This window comes from Hyaena hyaena, unplaced genomic scaffold (assembly GCF_003009895.1).
Source record: "Hyaena hyaena isolate Hyena2069 unplaced genomic scaffold, ASM300989v1 scaffold_427, whole genome shotgun sequence".
Lineage (NCBI taxonomy): Eukaryota > Metazoa > Chordata > Mammalia > Carnivora > Hyaenidae > Hyaena > Hyaena hyaena.
Window position 1 is genome coordinate 477,082 of NW_024081064.1, and position 23,355 is coordinate 500,436.

At 48.6% G+C, this 23,355-nt stretch overlaps 1 protein-coding gene across 10 annotated transcripts in view; it reads right to left on the reverse strand.

Annotated features, from left to right (window-relative positions):
- Positions 1-464: 464 nt before the first annotated feature.
- WDR25 (WD repeat domain 25) overlaps positions 465-23,355 on the reverse strand; it is a 138,723-nt gene continuing 115,832 nt past the window's right edge. For 9 of the 10 annotated variants that reach the window (XM_039252953.1, XM_039252952.1, XM_039252949.1 and 6 more), the window contains 3 exons: positions 4,275-4,445; positions 1,603-1,743; positions 745-966 (listed from right to left, as the gene is read on the reverse strand). In XM_039252953.1, the coding sequence (XP_039108884.1) occupies positions 745-966; positions 1,603-1,743; positions 4,275-4,445 (534 nt within the window). Of the gene's footprint in view, positions 967-1,602; positions 1,744-4,274; positions 4,446-23,355 lie in introns of all 10 variants that reach the window. The other variant, XM_039252954.1, reaches the window with a different exon arrangement.

Consider the following 23,355-nt stretch of genomic DNA (forward strand, 5'->3'; position numbering starts at 1 on the left):
TGCCAGGAAGCCCTCCAAGGCCACAGGGACGCCCCTCCCCTGACGTGATACCTGCCGTTCAGGGGATCCTTGGGTTCTTGGCTCTTGGAGAGGCCCCTCCGCCTCCCTGGTAGGGTCTGGTGGACCCACCCTCCCCCCCCCCCCCCCCCACCGCCCGGCTTGGCAGGGGTCCTCAGGAACAGCCCTCCTTCCCTCTAGGCGGGGACTCTGTGGGCCATCCTGGTGGGGACAGGAGGGAGCCTGGGCCCCATGGCACCGGCGGGGACTGTCGTGCTGCAGTGCGGAGTTCCTGAGGGCAGGCCTGAGACCCGGGGGCCCCCGTGGGACCCCAGGCACCCATCGTCAGGGTCAGCAGAGAGGGCTGCCCCATCTCAAGCTCCCCCTGGTCCTGTGTCAACTCCAGAAGGCCCGGGACTGCGAGGGTGCGACGAAGCTGCCAGCACATACTTGTCACTGAAACACCCTGAGAAGCAGCAGGACACTCATGTTTATTGAACATCGGCAGCAAGCGGCCAGGCGCTTTCACCTAACGGAGTCCTCACAGCCCCGAGGCAGACACATCTCTGTCCCCACTTTACAGATAAGGAAACTGAGGCTCAGAGGGTGGTAGAGGCCCCTTCTACCCAGCTCGGGTCACAGAGGCAACCTCAGCAGTTACTCACACACACACCCCCACCCCCCGCCCCTGGAGCAAACGGGCGCCTGAGGCCTGGCCGGTATCCGGAAGGCTCTGCACCAGGAAGCTCAGTGCCAGATCTTAATGTCGCCCTCCCAGGAGCAGGTGGCGAGGACAGAGGGCAGCACAGGGTGGAAGGTGGCACCGACGCAGGCCTGTGCGTGCCCCGGCAGCGTGCGTGCCCGGCTGGCAGTGCGGAAGCTGTAGAGCAGGACGCGGCCGTCGGCGCTGCCCGTCACCAGCAGGTCGCCGTCCGGGGAGCACTCGCAGCCCACCGCGTAGCCTTCCACCTGCAGAGGCCGACACACAGGGTGAGCGGGCCACGCCACAGCTGCTCCTCCAGGCCGCCCGTGAGGCGGGGCCCTTGTGCCCATTCCACAGAGGGGAGGCCTGAGGCTCAGGGCAGGGGCCCCGACACCCCCAGAGCCAAGGCCGGGCTCCGTGCAGAAGGCTGGTCCTAGGGTGGGTCTTGTCTCCCGAAGCCGTGGCACAGTTGATGGTGCCTGGCCTCGCCGACAGCCACCGAGTCCTCGGCCCCTTCTGCCCCCGTGGGGCGGGCCTCAGTGGGGAAAGGGGACAGATGCAGACCGGCCCCCACCCCTGTTCTGTCCTGTCTGCCCTCCCTCACCCCCATGACACACCCCTGCGAGCCAACAAGTGAGGGAAAACCTTTCCTTCCCGGCCCCGGGGGCTAGAGGCAGGGTCCGATGTGGCCCAGGGCCTTTGGTGACCACCGGCCACGTGGCATGTGGCCACCCGGGAAACAGAAAACAGAATCCTCCCAGAAAGAGGGTCTGTGCAGTCTGCGCCGCACCCCCCGCCCCGTCCATGGCTGCTGCTGTCTGTGGGGAGGCTCTGGGGCCGGAGCTCCACGGGGACCGGGGGGGGGGCCCCGGGGGGGAGGGCAAGTGGGGTGGGCAGGGTACCTCGTGCCCCTCGTAGCGCCGCCGTCTGCTCATCCGGTATGGCCGCACGGCGGAGAAAAGGGCCAGGTAGTTGCCGTTGGTCTGTGCAAGGAACACCGGCTCCCGCGGGTGCAAGGCCAGGCTGGGGCACGTGTACCTCTCCTGAGAAACAGGCCAAGGGGAGGCTGGGAAAAGCTCCCCGCTGGCCTTCTGCCCCCCAGACACATCCCCCAGCACCACAGTCCTGGAGCCTTGCACCCCGAGGCCCACGCTTACAGGTCTGCACCAGGTTCCTGCGGCTGCTTAACTAAATGCCACAAATGTAGTGGCTTAAAACTAAACACATGTCTGACACAGGTCTCACTGGGCTGAAATCAAGGTTGTCAGCCGAGCAGCATTCCTTCTGGAGGCTCTGGGGGGTGATCTGTTTTCCTGCCCTTCCTGGCATCCCTTGGTACATGGCCCTAGGGGTGGACGGGAAAATGCCCCCACGCTACCACCCATGTAGTGGGTGCCTGGGGCCTGTGTCTCCTTCTGTGGCAGGAACACGGACAGGGTGTCTCTGCAGATAGAATTAAGTTAAGCATCTTGAGGCGGGACAGCATCCCCAGTTAGCACCCTAAAGCGCACTCACACGCGTCCTTTAAGAGGAAGGCAGCAGGAGAGCACCCTCACGGAGAAGGTGGCAGGGACCTGAGGCTGCCAGCATGAGGAGGAAGGGGCAGACTCGCCCCGGAGCCCCCAGGAGCAGTGCGCCCCGACAACTCTGATTTCCGCCCAGGGAGACTCGTCACAGACATCTGGCCTCCAGAACAGAGAATGCGCTCATTTCTAAGCCACAAAGTCTGTGGTACTTGGCCACACAGCGACAGGCAGCAAGTCTGCACGCCTGTCTCCCGCCGCCCCAGGGAGCTCCCGGGGCAGCCCCAGCCTGCCCACCCCCACCCCCACCCCGCGGCCCGTGCGCCCACTGGCTGTGGACGCCATGGCCAGGGGAGAAGATAACGGCGGGAACAGAGTGCTCAAACCACAAGGCAAGGAGCTGTCACCGCCGAGCGGGCTGCATCACAGGGAAACACCCCTAAAAACTCCCTTCTCAACTGCATCTAAGTGTTGTCCTGAAGCCACGCTGTCTGCAAGAGCCCAAACTTGGAGAGCCAAGCGGGGGCGGCTGGAATTCAGCTGCATCAGCGGCCTGGAGGCTGCGCTGGCCGGGAACGAGCGTCCGGGCATGTTCTACGAGCAGAGCGCCTGCTCCCCGCTCAGAGCGAGTGGTGTGGTTTGGAGGAGGGCCCGTGGCCGGCCACGCGGCCCCCGTGCACCTCCCCCGTGTGCCTGCTCCGCACCGGCTGCTGGACGCAGAAGGCCGGGGTGGCCGACAGGCCCGTGCAGCCCCTCCCAGGGCCTGTGCTTCCCAGCGGGCTGCGCCAGAACCTGCAGCGAAGGCGTAGAGGCTGGTGTGCTCGGGGCCCCTTAGAACCCTCCGAGAACAGGACATGCAGGGAGGGGGAGAAGGTACAGCTGTGCACCTGATATATATTCTTAAATTTGGTGGGGGGAGCACCGAGGAGATTAGCTATGGCTTACTTGAAATCTTAAAAGGTGATGATGGTGATGGTGGTGGTGGTGGTGGTGGTGGTCACAATGGTGATGGTGATGGTGGCAATGGCAATGTTAATAATGGTGGTGATGCTGACGATGCTAATGATAATGGTGGTGGTGACAGTGGTGGTGGTAGTGATGGTGACAGTGGGGATGGTGACAGTGGGGATGGTGATGGTGACAGTGGTGATGGTGATGGTGACAGTGGTGATGGAGGTGGTGATGGTGGTGATGGTGACAGTGGGGACGGTGGTGGTGGTGACAGTGGAGACGGTGGTGATGGTGACAGTGGTGATGGAGGTGGTGATGGTGGTGATGGTGACAGTGGGGACGGTGGTGGTGGTGACAGTGGGGATGGTGGTGGTGGTGATGCTGGTGACGATGGTGGTGATGCTGAAGATGCTAATGGTGGTGGTGATGGCAGGCAATGCATTTATGGAGCACCTCTTGTGCCTGGCACTGTGCTAGACCCTTTATAAGCATTATCTCCTTCAATTCTCAAAACCACTCTGAGATAAATATATTCTCATCCTCAATTTCCTAAGAAGAAAACAAGAATCAAAAAGGCTAAATAATGGGACCAGGGTCCTCAGCTTGTGAGTGGTGAATCCAGGAATCCAGGACTTCAACACCAGGTCTAACCTCAGGTCCCAGCTTGAACTTCCAAGTCACAGCTCCTGCCAAAAGCACTGAGCCAAGGCCGGGCAGAAACCCGTGGGCTGGCTGGGGTGGCGGAGGGAAGGCAGGACTGCTTGGGTCGTGTGGCTGTCCTCCATCGATCTGGACAGGTGGCCCCTCCACGCCCTTCCCCTGTGGGTGCCATGCCAAGCAAGGGACGCGTAGGAGAGGTATGGAAGTGCCGGATCTGGAGCCTCTGGGAGGCTTTCCGGGCAGATTGGGACTTGCGCTCATCTCCCCGCCCCCCCCAACCCCTGCCCAGGCGTTCCAGGTACTGGGACGGTCTCAAAATATCCTGCCCACAGGGCCATCTCCTGCGGGAAGTGACCTGCAACCCCCGGCCGCCTGGGGCTACCTGGATACGTCCTGCAGCAGACACAAACTGAAAAGCGATGCCACATGGGGTTTCTCACATGGAAAATCTGGTTGGAGATTTTGGCAGAGCTCCGGAAATCCCAGGCAATAATGGTGCGGTCAGCAGAGTCCCGGCTCGAAGCATCCGTGCTGCTCAAAAACTCAGAGCCTTCCTGGAGGAAGAGGATGTCCAAGGTCTGCTGGATGGTCGCCTTGTAGCTCCTCACCACCTGCAAGAGCAGGCGCCGGTCAGGCTGGTGGGCAGGCACCCACGGGGAGGGCCACCCAAAGCCCGGACGGCAGACAGGTTTGGCGAGGGCCGTGCTGGGCTGCTAGGAGATACCTCCCACAGCCGCGCCTCGTGGCCCCTGCCCACAGTCAGTCCTCCCTGTCACGGGCCCTCCCCACATCTAGTGGCGCATGGTCACCATCCACTGGCCACCCAGGGATGCGTGGTGATCTCTCTGATCACACTGGTCCCTACAGGGCAGCTGGTGCCTGACGAAAGTGAGCTTAGGGAAGGGCCTGCTGCCCAAGGGCACCTAAAAGACATCAATGATGGCTGTTGATACCAGGCCACATGTTGTGACAGTGTCTCGCCTCTTCTTCTTTTTTTTTTAATGTTTTATTTACTTCCGAGAGAGAAAAAGACAGAGCACGAGCCGGGGAGGGGCAGAGAGAGAGAGAGGGAGACACAGAAGCAGGCTCCAGGCTCTGAGCTGTCAGCACAGAGCCCGACGTGGGGCTCGAACTCAAGAATCACAAGATCATGACCTCAGCCGAAGTTGGGGGCCTAACTGACTGACCCACCCGGGAGCCCCTGAGGGTCTTGCTTCTAAAGACGGCAGGTAATTCATAGCCCACAAAGCCCCAGCCTGCTCTCTCTGGAGTGGTAACTATATTGTGGAAAAGCCGGAGCTCTTGGAGACCGTAAAGGCAGAACCTCAGTACGCAGATTAGCTTTAAAGACACTTCTTACTTCCTAGCATCATGGCCAACGTTTCACAGCCTCCTGTCAGTAAACAACGTGATCGAGGATCAGCAGTTCTGTTTCCTCCACAGCATTTTAGCAGTCCCTTCCATTCCAGAGCAACTGGTCTGGGTTGGGGGCGGGTCCCAGTATCAAGACTAACAGGTATCTCCACTTAACAAACACACAGACCTCACAACTTTAAATTGCAATATTCAGATTGCAACATTCAGCAAGCGGCCAGTACAACGCGGCCTCAGGCCTTCCTGCAGGGCCCGGCGGGACTGTTTACCAGCTCCCCGGGCGCCACCATGTGGCCACAGCATAAACAGGGTTCTGTGGTCCCTGCGCCTGCTGGCTGTGAAATAAGTCTTGACATTTTTTTTAAAAGTGGAGTTTGCAGCCTTCAAAGTTTTATCATCCTCTTTCAAATTCACGTTACGTGCAGCATTCTATAAAGTCAGCTCAGGCAGTTCTGAGATCCATTCTCCAGATGAGGAACACTGAGGCTCAGAGGTACAGGGATTTGCTCCAAGCCCCACTGTCAGGGTGGTGGGCTTCTCCCTGTCCCTGCTGCTCCCCTTGGGCTCACAATCCAATCTCCTATTGGTCACTTCCTACCTCCATAAATTTGGGGACAGCTTTCTGGGGGAGGGGGGAGGACAAAGGGCTGTTCTTCTCTGAGCCTCTTCAGAAGCAGCTCCCGGGGAAGGTGACTGCAGGGTGAGCCCCTTGAGGCCCCAAGAGTGGTGGAGAGGGCAGCCCTGCAGGCCTCTGAACCCACGGCAGAAAGCTGGCGCGTGGCTGCCCCCAGCCCTGAGCCTCCCAGAGTGTGGACACGGAGGGAGGGAGTCCCCATGCCCCCAGCCAGAGGGGCCGCCTGCCCAGTGCGAGCCTGGGGTCTGGGGGGGCCTGCGCGCCCACCCTCACGGTCTCCAGTATCCGCTCATCCCAACTCACAACAGCACCACCCCAAGGCCAGGTTTGGAATCGGCTTTGCTGGGAGGGAGCGGGAAGGGGAGGGAGCGGTGCCCCATAATCCCAGCTCTGGAGCCACCTCTTCCCTGCTCCTCCCACCCCAGCTTGGGTGACAGTCATCCCTCACTTCAACACCCACCCCACCAGCCACCCCAGGCCTCTCTTTGCCAAGGCCACATGGGTCCTCAACACCTTCCTTCCCCTTTTCCCAAAGCCCTCTGCATCCCCACCATTCGGGGGAGGAGCAGGGAATCCAGGGGTGGGGGGGGGCAGCAAATGCCAAGAGAAGAGTAGTCTGGGCCGACTCCTGTCCCTGGAAGTGGCCCATGCACTGGGCAGCCCGTCGTCCCTGGTGGCAGGGGCACGAGGGGGCCCATGGGAGTGGCCCCCAGGGCACTCACGGATGCTGGCGGTTCCCAGCCCCCGGGCAGGGCCTTCCCACTGCAGCCCCCCTCCAGCCACAGCACGGCGGCCCCACAGGGGCCTGGGGAACACGCTGACCCGGGCAAGGATGGAGGAAGAAGAGGGCCCTCCTTGCCGCCTGCTGAGCGCCCCTGAAGTGGCAGCCACTGGCCCGGGTTCCACATAAATACCTCGTGATGACGGCCCAGAGGGCGGCCTGAAGGCCGGGAAGGAGCAAGGTGCAGGGGGCCCTCAGCCTGCCTGCGACACGAGGACCTGGGTGCCCACCGATACACCTGCCTCCCAGGCGAACTTTCCAGGAGAATGAAAACCACTGTCCTGTTCCTTTCCTGAGAATGGATGGAAATGGCCCCATTCATTAGGGCGCCATAAAACCGAATGGCCGGGAAACAAGCCGTGTTCCGGGCCATCCCTGCCAGTCACGCTGCTGCGAGTAGAAGGCTGACCTTTGAAGTGATGGCTGCCGAGTGTGATTTGCTCGCCTTCATAGCCGCTCCTGCCCCGGCAAAGAGCAGAGCATCCATCTGTGTGTCTGGCTGGGGGGTTTTACAGCCACCGTACACTGCCAGCTGCTACGTCCCCCCCAGGGGCCTGCCCAGCAGGGTCCAGAAGGGAGCCTCGCTCGGACTTTTCTGGGGACCGGGGGCCTCTGTCAGGCCAGCAGATCCTGGACTGAAGGCTTCTGGCCCTGGGGCAAGTGGCAGACGGGAGCTGCACCACGGCACATTCAGGGATGATGAAAATCACCGGACCCCCCTGAAATCCCACAACTGCCTGGTCCACCAGACAGACCCGGGAAACTCTGGGCTGACTGTGGTTCATCCAAAGCACAGATTTCCCCTCCTCGCGTCCCTGCCACTTCCCAAGTGTGTGGGGCTGGGGCACAGGCTAGGCTCAGGTCCTAGCCCAGCTAGTGACCCTCTCCTGGCCTGGGCTTTTGGCCATCACCACAGGAGGACTGGACAGACAGGAGCTAACCTCTGCCTCTGAGTGTGCGGCTGGAGCTCAGAGAGATAGGGGGCTGGGGCTCACTGGAGCCCAGAGTCACAGAGGAGTGGGGTGCACTGGGTCAGAGACATGGAGGACTGGGGTGCTGGAATCAGAGACACGCAGGACTGGGGTGCTGGAGCCCAGAGACATAGAGGACCGGGGTGCTGGAGTCAGAGACACGCAGGACTGGGGTGCTGGAGCCCAGAGACATAGAGGACCGGGGTGCTGGAGTCAGAGACACGCAGGACTGGGGTGCTGGAGCCCAGAGACACGCAGGACCGGGGTGCTGGAGTCAGAGACACGCAGGACTGGGGTGCTGGAGCCCAGAGACACGGAGGACCGGGGTGCTGGAGTCAGAGACATGGAGGACCAGGGTGCACTGGAGCCCAGAGACACACAGGACTGGGGTGCTGGAGTCAGACACAGAGGACCGGGGTGCTGGAGTCAGAGACACAGGGGATCGGGGTGCACTGGAGCCCAAAGACATGGAGGACCGGGTGCTGGAGCCCAGAGACACGAAGGACCGGAGTGCTAGAGTCAGAGACACACAGGACCAGGGTGCACTGGAGTCAGAGACATGGAGGACCGGGGTACTGGAGTCAGAGACACGGAGAACCATGGTGCACTGGCTGCCTGACCCCACCCACCACTCCTCTGCACCCAATCCTGAGGACAGGCAAGGGGAGACACTGCTCTGGTCCTGCGGGGCCCCATGCTCCCTCAGCCACCTGCCTGCTCCACAGGACGGTGCATCTGGCGCATTCCGGGGTGGCCCTTGGGCAGTGCTGGATCTGCACGCTGCAGGCATTACCTATGTGTATGAATTAATGGCCAGCTAAGTGAATGAGTGGATACACAAGTGGATTCATGCACAAAGGGAAAGTGTGCAAAGTAGGCACTTTGAGGTCTCTGGCTCTCAGCAATACCCGGCACTTGGGGCAGAGACAGCACATGTGAAGCTGCCACCACTGATTCGCAGGGTCCGCCTCTGGCCCTGGACTTGGAGACAAAGGAGACCTGACTCCCTCGGGACTCTGAGACCATGGTGGTGGTGGTAGCTGGGGGGGCAGAAGCACAGCGCTGTGCTCAATGCCACGTCACCGCTGGCCTGTGGAGGCCAAAAGAGGCCTTCCTGCCCAGGGAGAGGGCCCAAGGTCCCCGGCAGACACCTCGGTGTCCAGCCTAATGGCCTGCTGCTGCCTCTGCGGTCCTGGGAAAGCCGCCCCCCACCCCTGCTTCGGCCTCCATAACTGTAAGTGGGGGACGACACAGGGCCCACAGCTTGGGAGCAGACAAAGGCAGCGGGCCTGGCCCGGAGGCCGACACGCCCCAGAGGCGCACAAGCCGTCTGCTCCAGGGCCAGCAGGGACTCGAGGCCCCAGCACGGAGCTCTGGCTCCTTGGACAAGTCCCTTCTCCTTGAAAAGAAACATCTGGGTCTCTGCAAATGCTAAGGTGTCAGGAGTCTATGCATAAAGGCCTGCGGGAGAGGTGAGCAAAGGGCCTGTTTCTGCAGCTTAAATCCACGCAACTAGCCAATCACCGGGCACGGTGTCCACCGAATCCACGCAAGTAGCCAATCACAGGGCACGGTGTCCACCGAATCCACGCAAGTAGCCAATCACCGGGCACGGTGTACACCGAATCCACGCAAGTAGCCAATCACCGGGCACGGTGTACACCGAATCCACGCAAGTAGCCAATCACCGGGCAGGGTGTACACCGAATCCATGCAAGTAGCCAATCACCGGGCACGGTGTACACCGAATCCACGCAAGTAGCCAATCACAGGGCACGGTGTACACCAGAAGTGCCCTGTTGATAAATTTAAAAAGGATCAGAAATTTACATGAAGAACATCGAAGAGAAGACATGGTTAAGTTTTTCTACAACCTGGGGCTGCGGAATCTTTCCCAGTCATGACTCTGAGGCTAGAAGCAATGAGAAAAAAATGGGTTAAGCTGGCTACACAAAAATAATAATAATTTTAAAAACTATTGTATGGCACAAAAAACAAGTAAATAAGTAAGTGAAAAAGACAATCAGGAGGAATATTTGTGACTTATCTTAGAGGCAAAGGTTACTATCCCTAACACACAGGTTCTCAGAACAGATGAGAAAGACTCAGCACGTCTACAGAAAAAAATAAAAAGCAAGAAAAGTGAAATGTATTCATATGAAAGGAAATGTAATTGGTCCTTTGATCTTGCTCCTAATGAGCATGCAAATTCAAATCACACAGAGATACCATTTCTTAACCTATCAAATTACCAAAGTCCCAGTTTGACAACACGCCCCGTTAGGCGGCTGTGGGGCACAAGCTGACTGTGCGCGCTGCTGACAGAAGCACAAAATGGTACAATCCCTGGGGCAACACCAAGCAAAATACCACACGCCTTGTGTCTCAGCAGTACGCATGACCTGGCAAGCCAACTTGTAGGGACGGTCCCAGGGGTACGCTGGCAAACCCCACAGAGATGTGAATACACCGCACTGAAAGCAGCAATACTTAGAAAAATGAAACACTGGAAATAACCCAAATGTACATCCAGAGAGGATCGGCGGAGTAAGTCTTAGCACATCCATGCTCCAGGATGCCTCGGGCCGCAGAGACTGAGGCCTGTCCACCTGCCCAGCTACGGAGCGGCATCCAAGATATACTGCCCAGTACAAAGAGCCAGGTGGTGGGGAAAACGTGTGCAAAATCAATGGAAGAGGTGATGGCAACGTGTGTGTGTGTGTGTGTGTGTGTGTGTCCATCCATTAAAAGCAGCAGAAAGTTAAACCAGAAGTAAATAAATGAATAAACAGAGGAGGAGAACAGAGTGGAGGAGACGGGAGGAGAGGTGGGACTTCGGGGGTTTCTGTAAAGGGCCAGACAGTAAGTACTTCAGGGTCACTGCTGCACGCTCTTCTGTGTGCATGTCTGCATGCATGTGCACACGTGTGTGTGCTACAGCCATTTCAGAATGTAGAAAAGTTCTCAGCTCCAGAACCATACAAAACCGGCGGCAGGCCAGATCAGGCCCACCAGCTATAGCTTTCCAACCGCTTCTCTAGTGCCATGTATGTGTTTTATAAAATTATGCAACAAAATTAATTGAAAGCAGTCTCTAAAATGTGAAAGCAGGGGCGCCTGGGTGACTCAGTCAGTTAAGCGTATGACTTCAGTTCAGGTCATGATCTCATGGTTCATCAGTTAGAGCCCCGCGTTGGGCTCTGTGCTGACAGCTCAGAGCCTGGAGCCTGTTTCGGATTCTGTGTCTCCCTCTCTCTCTGACCCTCCCCTGCTCATGCTGTCTCTCTCTCTCTCTCAAAAATAAATAAAACATTTAAAAAATAAAAAATAAATAAAATGTGAAAGCAAAATTAAGCTGATAAAACTAACCATGTATTGAACCGGTCTCTTAGCCATACAAATAGGATTTATTTTAGGAAACATTAAAGGCAAAGTAATTTAATGGCACATCCTTAGATGAATATATGTTCTGAACAGAAAAATCAGTAATTTAGACATGCACTAGACACACACTGTGGACAGAAAGAACCACAAGAAATATTAAACAGCCTTCAGTCACTGCACAGCTAGCATTCACATAAGCCAAAAAAAACTGTGTGAACGTAGATAGAAATAAAAACTTCCAGTATAAAAAAGAGAAAATAGAGAAAACCAAAGACATTAAAGAAAAGTTCTGTAATCCTAAATTTGAATTAGGAAAGTCAGTATACACAATGATACATATTTTCTCTCTCTTTTTTTTCTTGGTTTTCTTTTTCAAGATTTTAAGTAATCAGTATGCCCAACATGGGGTCTGAACTCACAACCCCAAGATTAAGAGTCGCATGCTCTACCGACTGAGCCAGCCAGGAGCCCCTAATGTATTTTTTCTTAATAATAAAAACATTTCCTAGCTCTGTCCGCAGAAGGAGCCTAGAACCAAGGAGCAAGCACATCACTCAGATTATGGTCTCCAAACCCAGCTAAGCAGAAGTGACACGGATGACAGATGTCAGCCCCACAATGGTGACTGTAACCATCTGGCATACGTTTAAGAAGGTAGAGGAAAGAGTGATATGGTTAGTAGAGATGTGGAGGATGTAGGCCTAAAAGACACAGTGTTCGAGATGAAAAATATGTTAGATGTATTAACAGGTGAGACACTGCAAAAAGCTAGTGAACTACAAGACATAGCAACTGAAAGTATTCACAGTATACCCGTGAGAAAAAAAGACTAGATCTGAAGATGAAAACTAGTTTTAACCCCAAATGGAGTAAGCCCACTATGACCTCTTACTCTCTCCCACCAATTACAATGAAAAGCTCTGGAACAAATTCAAGAAGCACCTACCTAAAGGCCTTAAAGAGTAAATAACAACAAGTGGGTTGGGGAGGGAAATAAGTAAGGTCCTAGGTTTGTAGGGCATAGGGATGGGGGTTGCCGTTTGCTGTCTCTTAACTCCTAACTTTGATAATGGACTTCTTGAAAAAATGGAACTACACAGTGGGCACAAAGAGTAAAAATTCCAATATAAATCTGTCATTCTAGTCGAAGGAACAAGCAAATGGGCCCTGGTAAGCCAGAGAATATGGGGGACATTTCCCAATGTCTCCATTTGCTCTCCTGCCCTGGCCCAATGCCAGCCCCAACAGCAGGGCTCCCGTGCACTGGGTGTGCAGTACAAGTACCTAAAACCCAGGGGGCAAACATCTGAGTAGAAGAGCTGGGGAAAAGGGCCTTTATTATAAAAATGCTAAGGAAAATCCACATTACCTTTTTCCTCTCTTTTCTCCGGGTACTTTGCCTTGAAAGGGATCCTAGTTACAGATGGCTGTGACAAGACAGAAGGCTAGTAGTCTGAGACAAAGCCATTTCTCTGGGCAGAAGAACCAGGAAAGGAGGACCCAGGAAGCCAGGCAGTGTGGGAGAGATTCACAAGAGGAGAGAGCAGAGAGTCCTCTCGTTCTTTGTGTGAAGGGGCATGCACCCCAGGACAACTTCGAAGCCATGCACCCACGGAACCCAGCCACAGAGGCACAGCTGAAGCTCTGAGAAGTGGAACACCATATAGCCACTGCCCGAATCTGAAAGTAACCCCTTTGTGGCCCAGCATCACAGAGAGTTCGAACCTTGCAGTGAAAATGAAAGCGCTGCCCAGTGAAAGAGAGAAAGAACTTGCAAACTGAATCTAACAGGTGTGGCTGCCTTTTAAGACAAACTGCTATTCTCATAGGACTGTAATAGGCTCCAGGATCTTATACTATTCAAAATATGTGGGATATATTCCGAAACTATTTGACATATAAAGAACCAGGAAAATGTAAATAGTAAGTACGACAAAAGAGAAATGATAGAGACCAGTCCCGAAGTGACCCAGATGTTGGAATTATCAGATATAATTAACAGCTATTAAGATAATCCTCAATAACATAAACACAAACACTCTGGAAATGAATGGATAGATGGCCGCAACAGTGAATAGAAACTACGTACTATTTTAAATAGAAAATTTAGAACTGGGAAAAAATAAAGAAGAAACTCTATAACAAAATGAAGTGAGAAAGACTCTGTGAACTGGAAGACAGATCAACAGAAATGATACAATCTGAAGAAGAAAATTATAGACCCTTAGGGACCTAAGTATTTTTGTCATGTGGGCTCCTAAAGGGGAGGGGGGAGATGGCAGAGCAAAAAACAATGCATATACTGTTGACCGAGAGGGCCCAGGTTTGGTAGAAGGCATAAACTTACAGTCAAGAGGCCCTGCAAGTCACAGAGAAGACAAAACCAAGGAAAATCAAGCCCTGACACAACATCGCAATCACGCTGCTGAAAAGTTCAAAGGACAAACCTTGAAACCCCCTGGGGAGAAAAATGAAGCAACACCAGACAGCAGTCCGAAACTGTGCAGACTCCCTGTCAATCCTGTGGAGGCCGTGGGCGCAGCGAGAGAGCTGAGGAGGAGCGCTGGCCCAGAGCGTTACAGGCACAAAAATATCCCCAGGAATGAAGGTAGGATGAAGGCAGTTTTTACACTAAAGAGTAGTGACAGCAGAGGAAAAGTCGGAACTTCAGGAAACGAAGGGAGAGCACCAGAAACGGCACAGGCTTGGGTCAACACAAGACGCCATTTTTCTCCAACTAAGTTCCTCGAAATATGCATGACCGTTGAAAACAGAAATGTTAATGGGGCGCCTGGGTGGCTTAGTCGGTTGAGAGTCCGACTTTCGCTCAGGTCATGATCTTGCGGTTCGTGGGTTCGAGCCCAGTGTCGGGCTCTGTGCTGACTGCCAGCTCAGAGCCTGGAGCCTGTTTCAGTCTATGACTCCCTCTCTCTCTGACCCTCCCCTGCTCACGCTGTCTCTCTCTCTCTCCTAGAAATAAATAAAAACATTAAAAAAAAATTAAAAAAAAAAAGAAAAAGAAAACAGAAATGTTAAGTCCTTAAGGCAAGAAGAAAATGATACTGACGGGAATCTACACAAAAGATTGAAAAGCAATGGAAACAGTTAAATGTGGGGGGGAAACAGGACATACTTTTCTATTATTAAAATATTTTAAAAATAATTTGCTGTTTCCAACAAAAATAGTAGCAGTGTGTTGTGGGGACTGTAATTTATGTAGAAATAAAATGTATGCCAACAATAGCACAAAGATTAATAAGGGGAAAAACGGGAAATCTGCATACTGTGAAATGTTTATTCAGTACAAAAAGGGTACAACAGGACGTGACCACAGGCAGATAAGACAAAGACGTTTACTACACACTCTAAGCAACCACTAAAAATAAACCACAACACTAATCCAAAGATCAAAAAAGCAAAAAGAACAGGGGTGCCTGGGTGGCTCAGTCAGTTAGGTGCCTGACTCTTGATTTCAGCTCAGGTCGTGATCTCACGGTTCATGAGTTCAAGCCTCACATCGGGCTCTGTGCTAACGGCGTGTAGCCTGCTTGAGATTCTCTCTCTCACTCTCTCTCTCTGCCCCTCTCCTGCTCACTCTTGCTCGCTCTATCTCTCTCTCTCAAAAATATAAAATAAAATAATAATTTTTTTAAATAAAAAAATTTAAAAAGCACAAAACATATGAGGTGAAATCAACACTAAGTTAATTCGAGGGAAAAGAGGAAGGTTAAAACAAAACCAAAAAAATGAGAAAAGAGAATAGATGTAAGAAAGAAAAACAATGGCAAGATGGCAAATTTAAACCCAACCATACCGATGATTGCATTAAATTAAAAGAGGATAAATACACCGGTTCAAAGGAAAAGATTATTATACGGAATTAAACTAAAACATCAAGATCCAACCATAGGGCTGTCTACAAGAAACACATTTTAAATATAAAGACACACAGAGGTCTAAAGTAAAACACACGGAAAAAGACGCATCCCGCGGTAGTCATCAAAGTAAACCAGGAATGCCTAGGTTAATGACAAGCAGAGTAGATTTCAGAAAAAGAATGTTACCAGGGATAAAGAGAGTCTTTTCATTATGATTAAAGAACCAATTCATCAGGAAAATATAACAATCCTAAACAGTTATTCACCTAATAACAGGGCCTCAAAATAAATGAAAGAAAACAAATAGAACTTAAAAAGGAAATAAGACATTCACTACATTCACTCTTCTGGTCACAAATTTCAACCAGCTGCTCTTAATGAAGGCAACAAATGGACAGAAATATCAGAAAGGATACAGAAGCCTTGAATAACACTGTTTACCAACTCGGTCCAGTTGAGATGTATAGAGCATTACTCCCAACAGCAGCAGAAGAAACATTCTTTTCAATTACACACAGGACACTTACTGAGATAGACCACATTCTAGGACGTCAAGCAAGTCTCAGTAAACTTAAAAGGACTCAAACATACAATGTATGTTCTGTGCCACAACAGAGCTTTAAAAATCAATACGAGATATCTGGAGAACTCCCAAGTATGTAGAATCTAAATGGCGCACCTATATAATCCATGGACCAAGAAGAAATAAAAAAGGTAATTAGCAAGTATTGTTAACTGAATAAAAGTGAAAACACAATACAGCAATAGTTGTGTAACGTAGCTGCAGAGCCCAGAGTGAAATTCACAGTCCTCCCCTCCCCTCGTCCGAGGTTTCGCTTTCCAGAGCTTCAGCCACCTGTGGTCGGTAACCGTGGTCTGGAGCCAACGGTTCGTCAGAAGGTCAACAGTGGCCTCTCCCTGCGTCACAGCTCCCACGTCACTCACTTCGCTCCATCTCACTGCGCGGGGATTTTATCACCTCACATCGTCACAAGGAAAGAAGGGTAAGTACAGTAGAATAAGATATTTTGAGAGAGAAGGACCACGTTCACGTAACTCATTATATTGTTATGTTACATGGTTACAAGTGTTTTATTTTATTATTAGGTCCATTAATCTATTACCCGTGCCTAACATATAAATGAATAAATGAAACTTTAACATAGGTGTGTAAGTACAGTATGTGCTAAGTACAGGGTTCGGGGCTACCCATGGTTTCAGGCACCTGCTGGGGGTCTTGGGTAAGGGGGGATTCCCTTAGCACTGAACATCTATGTTAGAAAAAAAACTAAAAATCTCAACTTCCACTTTAAGAAACTTAAAAAATAAGATAAAATTAAGTCCAAAGTTTAAGCAGAAGGAAATAATTAAGATAAGAAATCATTACTTTTTTAAAAGGAAAAAAGAAACAGAAAAATCAATGAAACAAAAATCTGGTACTTTGAAAAGGTCAACAAAATTAATAAGCCTCCAGATAGCTGATCAGAGGGAACTGAGAAAAAAACACAAATTACCAGTATCAGGAATGAGAGAAGTGAGGTAACATCACTACACAGTATACGTAATAACATAAGTATTATGAAAAAATGTGTGCCAAAAAATTAGATAACCTTGATCAAAGAAAAATCTTCCTGAAGGCCACAAACTTCCAAAGGTCACTCAGAGAAAAAGAACACTTGTAATAACCGTATTACTTACTAAATAAATCTTATTTGAGGCTTAGGTCTTCCCCAAAAGAAAAGTTCAGTCTAAGATGACTTCACTAGTCAATTCTAGCAAATATTACAGAAGAAATAAAAGCAATGCTAAACAAACTCTTCCAGAAAACTGGGGAGAAAGGACAGTCCCCAATTCATTATGTAAGGCCAGCACTGCCCTGATACCCAAACAAGACAAAGATATTACCAGAAAAGTACAGAAGAGTATCCCTTTGAACACAGAGGTGAAAATTCTGAACACACTTTAGCTGACAGAATCCCAAATTATATAAAGAGGATAGTACACCATGATCAAGGGGAGCTTATCCCAAGAACGCAAGGTTTTTTTAAGATCTGAAAAACCTATTGAGAAAATCCATTATATTACGTGAGTAAATAAGAACAACATGTCCTTTCAATAGATGTGAGGAACGCAAGGGACAAAATCCAATATTCATTCATAATAACGACTCTCAACAAACTAGAAACAAAAGGTAATGTCCTCAAATTCACAGGGGCATCTACAAAAACACATAGCTAACATATGTAACTGTGAAAAAAAATGAATGCTTTCCCTCTAAAACTGAGAACAAGGCAAAGATGTCCACCCTCACCACATCCGTCTCGAGGTTTAAGCCAACACAATAAGCTGGAAGGAAGGAAAGAAGGCAGGGTGCAAGGGAGGAAGAAATGGCATCTTGATTGGAAAAGAAGAATTAAAGCTGCCTTTATTCACTGATGACATGATCATCTTTGCAGAAAATACAACAATATCTACAAAGAAGCAACCAGAATAAATGGCTTAGGGTTACAGAATTCAAGGTGAATACACAAGTATCAGTGTATTTCTATATGCTAACAATATACCATCAGAAACTGAAACTTTATTTATTTTGAAAGAGAGAGTGAGAGAGAGCAAGGGAGGGGCAGAGAGAGGGGGACAGAGAATCCAAAGCAGGCTCTGTGCTGACATCAGAGACGCCAATGCAGGGCTCAAACTCACAAACTGTGAGACCGGGACCTGAGCCAAAGTCAGACACTTAAACAACTGAGCCACCCAGGCACCCCAGAAATTGAAATTTTTAAAATACTACTTACAACAGCATAAAAATATACATACTTAGGGATTAACCTAATAACAATGTGGAAGAGCTATCGAGTGAAAACTACAAGACATTAGTGAGAGAATTAAATGAGATTTAAATAAATGGAGAAGTATACTATGCTCATAGATTGGAAGACTCAAAACTGTTACGAATTCAATTATCCTCCAAAATTGATCGGTAGATCAAATACAATATTGTTCAAAGTTCAAGCAGGACTTTTTTTGGGAGAAAATTGACAAAGTGATTGTAAAATTCAAATGTAAGTGCAAAAAACCTAGAACAGTCAAAACAATTTTGAAAAAGAAAAAAATTGGAAGACTTATACTACCTGATTTCAAGACTCATAAGATTACAATGAAAATAATGAGTAAGATTCCAATAAGAAAACAATGGGGTATTGGTGTAAAGATAGACAAAGAAAGCAATGGAAGAGAAGAGACATTACAAACATAGACCTATACATATTTAGTCAACTATTTTTCCACAGTTATAAGGCATGGGCATTGTTTTCAACAAATGTTGCAGAAATACTGAAAATCCACATGCAAAACCATGAATTTCCATCCATACCATTGTACCATGTACAAAAATGAATATGAAATGGACCACAGACTAATATAAAGCCCCAAGCCATACAAACTCTGAAAGTAAACACAGAAGGAAATCTTTGTTACCTTAGATTAGGCAAAGTTTGCTTAGATATGATATCAACAGCATGATCAGAAAAGAAAAACACTGAGAAATTAAACTATCAAAAATTTTTAAATGTGCTCTTCCAAAAAATAGGCAAAAAATTTGAACAGACATTTCATCCAAAAAAATCTATGTATACAGACAACAAAGAACTTTATGAAAAGATGCTGAACATCATTAGTCATTCAGGAAATGCAAATTAAAACCACAGTGAGATGCCACTACACTCACTTCAGAATGGCTAAAGTTAAAAGGTTGATCGTAGCAAGTGGCGGCTACGAAGCAGAGCAACGGGACCCTCACACAGTGTTCGTGGGATGGTAAAATAGGGCAACCATTTGGAAAACTGGAAGTTTCTTTAAAAGTTAAACATACGCCAGCGCATGATCCAGTCATTCTAAGCCTAGATATTTATCCAATGTCTTAGTCTGCTCAGGCTGCCATAAAAAAGTGCCACCAGGTGGGTGGCTTCAACAACAGACATCTGTTATCTCACACTTGTGGAGCTGGAAGTCTAAGACCAAGGTATCAGCACGGTTGGTTTCTAGTGGAGTCTCTCTCCTTGGAACAAAGACTCTGACTTCTTGCTGGGTCCCCATGTGGCCTTTACTCTGTGCAGCACAGAGCAAGCTCTGGTGTCACTTCCTTTTCTTTTAAAGACATCCGTCCTACTGGATTAGGCCCTGATCTTTATGACCTCATTTAACCTTAACTATCTCTTTAAAGATCCTATACAGTCATATTAGGGGTTAGGGCTTCAACATGTGAAGGGGGGCACGACGTAGTCCGTCACACCCAAAGAACTGATGACATGTGTTCACAAAAAGGCAAGTACATGAATGTTCATCGTAACTTCATTTGTAATAACCAAAAGCTGGAAGCAACTCAACCTCCATCAACAGTAAACAGATAAACTGTGGTATGTCCTTACTGCGGAGTCCTACTTATCGATAGGATGGAATAAGCTAATATTTGTATAAACAGTAACATGGCTCAATCTCTAAATAATTATGCTGAATGGGAGGAAAAGCCACACACAAAAAGAGTACACACCATATGGCTATATTTACACAAAAATTCTAGAAAATGGAAACTAATTTGTAATGACAGGAAACAGACCGGTGGTGGCCAAAAGATAAGTATGGAGGGAAGGGAAAAGAAATTACAAAGGAACACAAAAATGTCTGAAGATGATGGATGCATTACTTAACTTGACTGTGGTGATGGTTCTATGGATGTATACATATATCAAAACTTATCAAGGTGTATACTTCAAATATGCAGTTTAATGTCTGTCTATTATACTTCCATAAAGGCATTTTCAAAAAGGGGCTGACATGGGAAAACTGAAGGCAAAATAAAGACTTTTTTGATAAACAAAAACTGAGATAGTCCACCACCAAGGAAACTGCACTACAAGCAATGTTAAAGTGAGTTCTTCAAACTGCACAGTAATGATACCAGATTGGTAGTCAGATCAATAGGAGAGAAAAACAATGAGGAAGAAAGAAAGAGAGAAAGAGAGAAAAAGAGAAAGAAAAGAAAGAGAAAAGAAAAAAGAAAAGGAAGAGGGAGGGAGACAGGGGGAAAGAGATAAAGAAAGAAAGAGAAAGAAAAATGAAAGACAAATGAAATTTAATAAATAAATAAGAAATAAGAAATAATGAAATAATGCTAAGTTCAATTTCAGGCCAGCACATTTGACAACTTAGATGAAAGGAGCAAATTTCTTGAAAGAAAAAAGTCACAAAAGTGAATGAAGAAGAAACAGAATACCTGGATAGCCCTGGGTCCAGGTGTCTTCACTGGTGAATTCCATCAAACACCAGGGAAGAGAGTACAGTGCTCCTACACAGACACTCAGAAAGTACAGGACGGCAGAGGGTTTCTCCACTTATTTTTTTTTTGAGTCCAATATTAATCTCACATCAAAATAAGACAAAGACAACACAAGAAAATAGTATAAGCCAGTAATCCTCATGAACACAGATTCAAAATCCTTAACAAATTAGTAGCAACTAGAATTAACCACATATTTTTAAAAAATACATCATGACCAAGTAGGGTTTATCCCAGGAATGCAGGTTCATGTAATATTTCTTTTAAAAATCAATGTAATTCACCATATTAAGTGAAGACAGGCAAAAATACAGATATGACAAAATCACTTGACAAAATTCAGCATTACTGTATGATAAAAAACCTTCAGAGGGGCGCCTGGGTGGCTTAGTCGGTTAAGTGTCCGACTTTCGCTTAGGTCATGATCTCGCTGTTCATGGGTTCGAGCCCCACGTCGGGCTCTGTGCTGACTGCCAGCTCAGAGCCTGGAGCCTGTTTCAGAGTCTGTGACTCCCTCTCTCTCTGACCCTCCCCTGCTCACGCTGTCTCTCTCTCTCTCTCTCTCTCTCTCCTAGAAATAAATAAAAAAATAAAAAAAACATTAAAAAAATTAAAAATAAAAGTCTTATGAAAAAAAAAAACCTTCAGAAAACGACAAATAGAAGGTAACTCACTTAAACTGATTTAGGATATCTACTCAAAACCTCTACCTAAAATCATTCCTAATGGCAAAAGGCTGAATACTTTCCCCATAAGGTCAAGATCAAGACAAGGATGCTCACTCACTACTTTTACTACTCTCACTACTCTCACTACTTTTGTGATGGAGGTGCTAGTAATTGCAGTATAGAAAAGGAAGGAAGGAAGGAAGGAAGGAAGGAAGGGAGGGATGCATACACACTGGAAAGGAAGCTGTAAAGCTGTATTATTCACAGATAATGTGATCATATATGTGGAAATTCCTAAGTACTCTATGAGGACTAAGATGTGAATTCAGTAAAGTCACAGAATGTAAGGTTAAGAAAGTTAATAATATTTTTATACATTAGCAATAAACAATTGAGGATGCCTGGGGGGCTCAGTCGGTTGAGCGTCCGACTTCAGCTCAGGTCGTGATTTCACAGCTCATGAGTTCGAGCCCCATATCAGGCTTGCTGCTGTCAGTGTGGAGCCCACTTCAGACCCTCTGTCCCCCTCTCTGCCTCTCCCCCATTTACATACTTGGTCTTTCTCCAAAATACATAAACATTTATAAAAAGCAATAAACAATTAAAAATGAAATTTAAAGGAAAATTCCCTTCACAACAGTATTCAAAAGCATGAGATACTGAGGAAGAAATTTAATACAGTTATGTGCAACATCTAAACACTGGAAACTACAGACCACTCTTCAGAGAAACTAAAGAAGACCTAAATAAACAGGGAGACGCTATGCTCACGGACCAGAGGACTCAATATTGTTAAGATGTCAATTTCCCCAAAACTGACCTATAAATTGGACACAATCCTGGTCAAAATGCCGGCAGACTTTTTTTTTTTCTGTAGCAACTGATGAGGTGATTGCAAAGTTGAAATGGGAATGGGAATACAAAGAGCCTAGAATAGCCAGAACAATTTTGAAAAAGAAAAGGTTGGAGGGCTTGCACTTCCAAGATCCAAACACTGCTACAAAGCCCACGGAAGCAGGAGACGGTGTTCTTGGTAACACGACAGACACAGCCATGGATGGAGCAGAACCCAGATCCCAGAGAAATCAGCCGGACCTACACGGCCGGCTGATTACCAGTCACAGGTCCAAAACCAGTGTAGCCGGAAAGGAATGGTTTTTCCATAAACTGTGCTAAAACACCACAGTCCACATCACGAAAATAAAGGATGAAACCTTACCTCATACCACACACAAGAATGAACTTAAAAGGGATCACAGACGTAAGAGTAGAAGCAAAGTGTGAAGGTTTTATTTATTTTTTAAGTAATCTCTGCACCCAACGTGGGACTCAAACTCATGACCCAGAGATCAAGAATCACACATGCCACCGACTGAGCTGGCCAGGTGCCCCGAAAGTATGAAACTGTTAAGAGTCTGTGGGAGAAACATTCTGCAACTTTAGAGTAGGCAAAAATTTCTTGGAACACAGAAAAATTTGGAAGGAGAGAAAATCACCCCAGAATATACAAAGAACTAGAACTACTACTAGTACTACTACTACCACCACCACCACCACCACTTCTCCTTTTCCTTCATCATCATCATCATCATCATCATCATCAAGTGGGCAAAGGATCTGAACAGACCCCTCACAAAAGGAGATATTCAATATTCAAATCCATGAAAAGATGCTCAACATCCTTAGCCATCAGACCCCACTGTACATGCACCGCAATCCCTGAAATGGGAAAGACTGACAAGGAAGCAAGAGAAGGTCTGTACACTGCTAGTCAGAGATAGTTGGCCAACTTATTGGAAGCTTCCACACTCACGCAGCATACCACGTAGCAATTACACTCCTATTTACTAAGAGAAATGAAAATATAGAACCGAACAAATACTTGTTTCAGGATAGTCATGGGCAGCTTCACTTATAATAGCCCCAAACTGGAAACCACCCCAACTTTCCATGAGCAGTTAATAGATAAGCAAACTGATACACCCATACAAGAGAATTCCACTTGGCAGTAAAAAGGACCGCTGATAAAATGATAGGGATGGATGCGCGAGCTGAGAGAAGCCTGATATGACAGAGTACCTACTATACGATTCCATTTATATAAAAGTCTAGAAAAATACAAATTGCTCTTTAGTGATAGAAGGTGGGTCAGCGGTTGCCGCAGGAATGACGTACAGGGAGGGATTTACTGCCAAGGGGTGGGAGAGAACTTTTGGGTGACAGAAATATTCCATCTTGACTGTGGTGGTGGATCCGTGGATGTATATCTCTGTCAAAGCTAACTGATGGGGCGCCTGGGTGGCTTAGTCGGTTAAGCGTCCGACTTTCGCTTAGGTCATGATCTCGCAGTTCGTGGGTTCGAGCCCCGCGTCGGGCTCTGTGCTGACTGCCAGCTCAGAGCCTGGAGCCTGTTTCAGTCTGTGACTCCCTCTCTCTCTGACCCTCCCCTGCTCACACTGTCTCTCTCTCTCCTAGAAATAAATAAAACATTAAAAA